The sequence below is a fragment of the Aristolochia californica genome, unplaced genomic scaffold, assembly GCF_029961685.1.
Source record: "Aristolochia californica isolate CCGP_79_NKW_82.1479 unplaced genomic scaffold, dmAriCali1.0.hap1 SCAF_15, whole genome shotgun sequence".
Taxonomy (NCBI): Eukaryota; Viridiplantae; Streptophyta; class Magnoliopsida; order Piperales; family Aristolochiaceae; genus Aristolochia; species Aristolochia californica.
The window spans coordinates 25,084,286-25,092,472 of record NW_027181826.1 but is presented as its reverse complement, the minus strand read 5'-3'; the positions used below and the strand labels follow the sequence as shown (position 1 = coordinate 25,092,472).

Genomic DNA, 8,187 nt, shown 5'->3' with positions numbered 1-8,187 from the left:
GAGGTGACATCAAGGTCATCCCTTCATATCTTCTATCTTGGTCTCTTACCAAGACACAGCCCATGAAAGCTCTAGGAACAATTTAGGATTAAGGCTAAATGTGCTAAAATGTCAATTTGTATAGAGACTCATATAAATGTTTAACCTTCTACATTCGACTAGAAAGTTTTCAGACCTTAGTTAAAGCTAATAGTTTAAGAGAACGAATTTTATAACTGGATAAAAAATACATTTCTCACTGAAATGTGTACCTTAAATTTTATAATCCAGCAAAAAAGAAAGAAGAAGAAAAGGTGGCAGTCATCTCTCCTCTCCTGTTTTTAAGAGATTTGAACAAATCACGCTTTCATATGTTTTTTCTCTCAGAAAGCGAAAAGTGAAGATGAAATAAAAAAAATACTCCCAGGCTCCCAAGCCTCCGACAGTGGAATCTCCCAAGGTGGCAGTCTTAGTCTTTTTTCAGAATGGATGATTAATAGCGATCATTTTCACTTGAAAAGCAGGGACAAAGGTCCCTCCCCATCTCTCATTATTAACATCCAGAGCATTAATCAAATTACCCAAGAACACTAACTGGATTTAACGGTGGACATCAAACTATTTAAATAATCATTCTTTTCAGTAAAAATACTACAAAATATTCAATAAAAAAAAAAATCTTAGTTCTTCTGTTGTAATCAACACTTGCCACAATATTATCTCTCCTTGTCCTTGATCTCACTGAAACGTGTAAAAGCGTAATTTAATTGGATAATTCACATCTCACATCAGTCAAGGAGAAAGGAGAGATACGTTTGATCAAGATGGGAAGAAATTAGAAGAGAGATTTCGATAGAAGCATAACAAAGGAAAAGGTGCCAAAGTCTCTTTCAAATTAATAAATCCTACTTGCCAGCCTGCCCCCCCTCCCATATACAGAAACAAAAATCCCAAAAAAGAGAGATTTGGCATCCTACCAAAGATTAGACTTGCCCACAACCATTAAAGGAATCACGCCATTCCTTTGGGTTTTCAACCAAGGACAAAAAAAAAAAAAAAAAAAAAGATAAAACAGACCCAAGTGGTAAAAGAGAATGTCTCTAGATGATAGATTCCCTGTTGTAGCACCCCACATTTCCAGTTTTTTTATCTTGTGCCAAAACCTCATCCTGCCAAGCATATTCTCCTCTGTCCAGCAAACTATTTTTTTTTTTTCTTCTTTCCTCGTTTAAGCCCACAAGCAAAACATGCCTGAAACTAAGAGGGCTAGAGAGAGAAGACCCTTGTCCATCTTTCCAATAATGCCACTATTCTGGTCAGTGGTTATGCCAGTACCAGTAGGGCCAAGACCACCAGAGCTGATGCCTCCTCCTATTGGGGTGAAGGTGTTTGGAGTTGATGTTCCAGGGTTAGTTGAGGTGGGTGATGTTGAAGATCCAGGCGTGCCGCCCACGGTCGTTGGTGCACCGGTTGTCGGTGTGGAGCTACTGAAGAAGAATGAATATTATAATTGATCAGTTCTTCAATTCTTCAAATGCAGGCAACAGAAATAATTCATGGGGCGATATTCCAATGATCTTCCCGGACAAAAATGGTGGATGGTAGATCTAACAAACCAGACGTAAACTGGCAATTACCAAGATAAAAGTTTATGATCCGAGATGAAATCCATCCAACCCAAGAATAGAATATCAAACAGCAAAGTATGTCCGGTGAGAAAGAGATCATGAGTTTCCACCAAACATACATCCCCCGAAATTATATAGATATGTTGTTAAGAGAAATTTATTAACAATTAACATAAAAGAACAGAATCGCGCCAGAGGAAACTGGAAAAAGCAAATTCTTGATGGGTAATGGAAAGGGGTATCGGATTCTACTGGACAGCTATCGACTGCGTACAGATGATGTTTCAAAAGGAATGAGTGGAGAGGAGAACCTCGAAAAAGGGACACAGTACTTTCTCTATCAGAAAAAAAAGGAGCGGAATTTATAAAAACAAATGTGTTTTTAGACAGCGGAAAAAGATTACACGGTGACATCTCCTTGGACCGAAAAAAGCTATGAGAGGTGGGTGGAGGAGCACAGTAGATTCACACTATGAATCCCATGATTATAACTTTTAATGGAAACAGGAAATGCAACATATCGTTGGAGAAGAAGAGGAAGAGGAAATGTTACTAAATCGACCAAGAGGAGGAAGAATCTCACTAACACGGATAAGTAATGAAGAAATCTCCTTTCAGAGATGGGTAAATGAAACGCAAAACAAAAGGATGAGAGAAGGCAAACATACCTGGCACTTGTAGGGTAGGAGCAAGAACCACCAGCGCCTGAAAAAGAGACAAGCCAGCAGAGGAAAGAAAATTGAGTCTTTGTAATCTTGTGTTCTTTATAGGCTACTGCAAGAGATATTTCTTCAAATGAAGCTTGAAAAGGAAATGGTGGATTCCCATTTGCGACTTACTTGGGTCAGTTGTGACAACAGTGGCAGTGCCTGAGAATTCACAGCTTCCTGGACCCTGGCCTTTATTTTGGTAATAGCTGTTAGCAGCATAAGAGCAGTGAGCTTTCACTGTGTTGGGCTGAAAACAAGCGCCGTTTTGAAGAATTGGTTTGCAATCTGCCCCAGCGCCACAAGCATAGTCTATGGTCTTTTGAAGAGCGGCGTCGCTCAAATCAGTCCTGCAGACACACCATTGTGTACCTTCAAGAGAGTAGCAGAAAAGTCATTAGAACTAAACCAGGTAAAGATAAGAAACAAAGTTGACCTTAGATAGGGGAAGAACCAACGAATCCGCAAGAAACTCAAACAGGAAGGAAAGATTAGAAGACAATCTCAACTTCCAAAGAAATCAAAACTAAAACTCGAGAAGGACTCACAGAAATACAAAAATCGACTAGATTTTTTTTGAAAAAACAAAGGTTAAAAGAACAGAAGTTATCTGGTGCCTCCAAAAGATCTGGGATTCCAAGCAAAGATGCAAATCCGACTAAAATCGTAGAAAATTTAGAAACGCAGCTTCAGCTGAAAGGAGAAGACACCTAAAATAGAAAGATAATAAAGAAGCAATCTAATAAAAAAATGAACAGATAAATCCATGAAAAGATAAGAACTTGGCATCCCAGAAAATAAGTATGAGCAGCCGACTGCTAACCAAAACCATCAGCCTTGAAGAGGCCTTCACGTGCACAACGCTGCACACCATTTTCACAGAAGGCAAGAAAAGAAAAATACAGATGAGCCCCGGTGAAAAATCTCACAGAAAGACCACGGTCCACTTTCTTGCAACTAACTTCCGCTCATAGAAAGCAACCCATCAAAAGAAAAATCCATTTTCAGACACCCAAAAAAATTACTCCACATTGGATCAAAATCAGGTGAAGAAGAAAAAAAAAGAAGAAGCAAAGAGCTAAAGAGAGATCTCAGACTCTACCATGGGTAGATGAAATTCAAGAAATGCAAACAGTGAAATAACACCAGACACGGAAGAAGAAAGAAAAAAAATAACACACCCATCACCAAAAACTCACCAGAACTGGCACCAGCCATGCCCAGGATGAACAGTAGAATCACTAAAGCACCCATGAATGAAATCTCAAGAAAAAGATCACCAAGCTCTCCCAACAAGAGATGCTGAGAGGCAAGGCCAGTAGAGTTGAATCTAGAGTCGAGTAACAAAAGGAAAGAAGCTGAACCCTTGTGGCGAATAGCGATTTCTAGACAATAATGCGTATGCGAGCCTGTGAGGTGTGGTGATGTATATGGTGGTGGTGGTGGTGGTGGCTGTCCGTTTCCGTAATCCTTTTGTTTTGTTTTTTTGTTTTTACTTTTTCCCAATCCTTTCTTTATTTTCTCCCGAGAGAGTGTCATGGGGGAACGAGCAGAGCAGAGATTTAAAACGGTCCTAAACTCACGCAGAGATCAGAGGTTAACCCACCTGGTTGGTGAAGATGGACCCCGCGCTCCTGCTCTCTTTTCTGGTTCCCTCTCCTCCTCTGATGTGCTGTCAATGTCTGGTCAACATTACGTTGTCCTTGTCTTGCCTGATTGAGCATCACCGATTTACGGTTGGATTGTTGCTGAGATGATCTGTAAGATGCTTGTAGGGGACATCTGTTAAGACTAGTATCGAAGGACTACTGATCTGCCCCTGATTTCTTTTCTGTTTTTATAATTTCACAGTGGCTAATTTCTTCCCGTGACAAACAATGATAGGTTTGTTGAAATTTTTCATTCAGTTGAGAGGGAGAGCTTGCTTGGAAAATGATAGGCGGAATTTCTTTTACAAGTCTGGAGTTCTTACCTAATGCACCAAACTCATGATTTTGTTAATCAAATATTTGAGCCTAAACGGTTCTTGCACACACATAAAATTTTAAAGATAACTTCTTATTTAAAAACATAAATATCTAAAACAAAAAATAAGTTTACTTGTGAACTAATATGGGTATGGTCGATTTTATAAAAGGGTTTGTAAGAACATTCCAAAGGGGATTAAGGACAAAAAGAGTGGAATGAAGAGGAGTTAATCTAAACTATTCTCCCTAGAATGTGAAAAGATTTCTTTTATAGAGTGATGCCAATATTGCCTGCCTACCTCTTGCAAGTGCAGGGGATCACTGATCAGCATAATTACCTCTTCAATCACTCTTTAAAGCAAAAAACAGGAAAAAGGGCCCTTAAGTCTCAGGTGGAGGAGGGTCTTGGATGCTATCAGTGACCCATGTGGGGTGCCAATAAAGCCTTTTTTTCCTTGGATCTTGAGTTAGTCATATGCTTTTTTATTCTACCCTTGAAAATTCTTTTGAGTTTGATTACCTCAGCAACCTATTAACTTATAATAATAATAATTATTATTATATATAATTATATGAGAATTATAGAGTTAATTCCATGTTTAAGTAAATACAAAGGTAAGTGATACTACAAAATCCGATAAATATTTAATGTTGGGATATGACCAACCTTTTTGACCAACCGTGCTATTTATTCCGTACATCCAACGTCTCTTTTTTTTGGATTAATGTGAGGACCGGAGAAGAGAACAGAAGCTGTCGGCACTTTGGGCATTCTTTATTTTTACTTTATACTGCCTTCACACTTTTACATGACCCAAGTATTAAAGTGCCAACATCAGAGTAATTTTATATAATGAAATATCTTAATTTTTATTTAAATAAATTCATGATTTTAATATTATATTTGATTTCTAATTTAAGAGTGAAAATTTAGATATTAGAAAAGTAACAATTTAATTAAGTGTTTGGATATTATAAAAGTAAGTATTTGTTTAATCATTTAATTCTTATATAATTAATTGAATAATTAATTAAAATTTTAAATTAAAGATAAATTTTAAACAAGTTAAAATTTATTTTAGTTTAGTCAAATAAAACTATCTAAAATAAAATTTAAAATCTATTAAATTAATTTTATATAATAAAATACCCTTTTGGATATTATAAAAGTAAGGATTTTTAATTAATTTATTTTTATATTTGTTATAAATACATAAAATTAATTTATTTTAATTATTTATTAATTTTCAAAAGTTAAAATATATAGTTTAGTTAAATAAAACTATATTATAAAATTAAATCTATAAATATAATTTGTATAATAAAATACCTTATTTTTTATTTATATAAATTTATGATTTTTAATATTATATTTAATCAGTATTTTAAGAGTGATAATTTATATATTAAAAAGTAACTATTTGAATAAGCATTTGGATATTATAAAAATAAAAACTTAATTAAAATAAATAATTATTTATTAATTCAGACAAGTTAAAATCTATCTTAACTTATAGAAAAGTTAAATAAAAACTACATTATAAAACTTAAATCTATTAAATTATTTTATTAATAAAAATTTTATGTACATTTTATAATACACTAACACAAAAAATTACTTTCCACTATACTTTTCATGGCACACACAACCACAAAAAAAAAAAAATTACTTTCACTTTCACCCTTCTCACAGTGCACTAACCCCCCCTAAGTATGTATATTATGTAAAGCCCTCGAATGTGATAATCTGATTGATTTTAATAATATTGGACAAAATACAAAAAATTAAGCCTTTAAACCATTTTCCTAGTTAGGGCCAATATTGGCGTTTCAGTTAGCAAACGGAATAATTTCCACTTTCCCGCTCCTGTCCGATCGGGAAGCCCTTCCTCCCGAAGCTCCCCAAAACCCAGAATGCCAGGAGAACCGATCTCTCTTACCATCCACGCATCTCCACTGTTCGCGCTGAGCTCGATTCCCCCTTCAAAACCACAGAAAAAAACTGCTCCGGAGACCCTTGATCGTGATCGTGATTACAGACCGAAAGAAGATTCTCACCAGATCTCATCAGCTGGGGATTCCTATGCGACTTGTGCAAGAACTCTTTTGTACCATTATATGTGAAGAACTAATACACTGTTGATGAAAGATATCCATTGTGCTCTATAAAATTGACAGCGAGTAATGCTGAGTAATTTTCTCTCTCCTGGTCAGATGTGTCTCTGCTTGGGGCTTTGTCATTTTGTACAAAGTGACTCATGGGTTGCTGTAACATCGTTTTGGGAATTGGGCAGAAGACTGTTCCTTATTTCAAGTTCGATACTTTAAATTTTTCATTTGTTGATGAGCTAAGTATGAATGTCTGTTGAATAATGATGATTGAAGTTTCTTATCTATTAATTCCCGCGTTCGTATCCCGTGAGAAGGCGGCTCCAGAATGGGCAGGGTGGATGTCAGAGTGGTTCCGTCCACTTTTGTTAGAGTTTGTGTTCTGAGTTAAATACTTGGTTTTTCGCACCTTAAACGGCTAGTCTTTTCGGGTTGTATTGGCTAGGTATTTGACTCAGAACTTCGTAGTTAAGCGAGCAGTAATTCTAGGATAGGTGACCTCTTAGGAATTACTCTTGCCTAGGACTTTAACACTCTCATCTCCCTGTGTCCTTGACGTCTTTGCTCCCTCTCTTCTCCGCCCTCGGTCTTTCGGTCTTCTCTTGAACTTGCCCTCTCTCGGTTTTTCGATTTCGTTTAATTTTCCCATTTTGATTTCAATTTTCTTCAATTTTGACATTTGGGCATCAATTGCGTAATTTCTACTTCGATTAGGCATCGATTTCCCCATTCGGCAAATAGTTTTTGATGCTATTGGCGTCGTTATAGAAGAAGACGATAGCTGCTTTTCTCCGTGATCTTCTGCCGAGTTGCCGTTAAGAGAAGACAACCTTGCACTGTTCGAAGACGACAATATCTTGTTGAAAAAACTTTTCTACCCGAGCCGCCTCAACCTAGTCCGAGTTAGCTCAAAATACTGCTTAGGCGAGAGGGAGAAGAAGAAGTTGATCTCCCGAATTGTTCGGCGCCGGGAAGAGGAAGACGAAACACTGTTCATCAATTTTTCCTAAGTTGAAAATTTTAATTGAGCATCGAGTTTAATTAACTTATTTTTATAACTAATAAAATCAATGGTTTTAAATTTAATGGAAAAAATATTTTTAACTAATAATATGTAAAAATATATAGTGTGTTAAAGTTAGTATTTGATAGATTTTTCCTCTTTAATCACCACTTTTTTATGTTAAAGAACACCATATATTATCAGTAAATTAATAACTTAAATGTATTATATTCGTTTATGTTATTTTTTTATTTTTTTATGATTAATGATATGCACAGTTAATTGACTCACGTAATTACTGTATTAATGTATAATAAACAGTAATCTTTAACTAATATAATATATAATTAAATTAATTAGTACATTAATATATTTTAGTTATACATTAAATTAGTTATTCGTGTAGTAATAATGTTTATTTTACCTAATTTAATGTTTAAGTATTATATTTTAATTAAGTATACTTTACAAGTTACTAATTCTCTTATTTTCTACGTTTTCCTTATTTGGGAACCCTAACACTGGAGATTATTTTCCAGTGGACATGAACTTGTCCACACTACCTATTTAGAAGATGAAAATCATGTAGATACACGAGATGAAGATGAAGATTAAATTTTTGTTTTGTTGAGTAACCCCCCCTTGGCAACATCGTTCTTCTTATGACTTTCCCCTCCTCTTATTGATGCATTGGTTGAAATATGTATAGGGGCATTGTGGTTATTTACTATGTATGTATTATCTTCTTATGTTAAAACTTTTTATGTAAGTTGTTTCAAAGTTTAGAAACTGCC

At 35.3% G+C, this 8,187-nt stretch overlaps 1 protein-coding gene across 2 annotated transcripts; it reads right to left on the bottom strand.

Annotated features, from left to right (window-relative positions):
- Window positions 1–853: 853 nt before the first annotated feature.
- LOC137951717 (PLASMODESMATA CALLOSE-BINDING PROTEIN 3-like) lies at window positions 854–3,857 on the bottom strand. Of its 2 annotated transcripts, none has more exons than XM_068798581.1 (4): window positions 3,514–3,857; window positions 2,447–2,686; window positions 2,276–2,312; window positions 854–1,463 (listed from the first exon to the last, which is right to left on the bottom strand). In XM_068798581.1, the coding sequence occupies exons 1-4, from the start codon at window positions 3,851–3,853 to the stop codon at window positions 1,208–1,210; spliced, it is 873 nt and encodes a 290-aa protein (XP_068654682.1). In that variant the 5' UTR covers window positions 3,854–3,857; the 3' UTR covers window positions 854–1,207. The 2 variants fall into 2 exon arrangements, with proteins under 2 accessions (XP_068654682.1, XP_068654681.1); XM_068798580.1 differs by having other exon boundaries at window positions 854–1,466; window positions 3,514–3,856.
- Window positions 3,858–8,187: the final 4,330 nt, after the last annotated feature.

Excerpts from the sequence above, each read along its gene's own strand:
- LOC137951717 (XM_068798580.1), bottom strand. The coding sequence starts at position 3,853 with ATGACACTCTCTCGGGAGAAAATAAAGAAAGGATTGGGAAAAAGTAAA. Across the intron at positions 2,313-2,446 it reads TGTTGTCACAACTGACCCAA|GCGCTGGTGGTTCTTGCTCC; the intron begins GTAAGTCGCAAA and ends TCTCTTTTTCAG. Across the intron at positions 1,467-2,275 it reads TCCTACCCTACAAGTGCCAG|TAGCTCCACACCGACAACCG; the intron begins GTATGTTTGCCT and ends ATTCTTCTTCAG.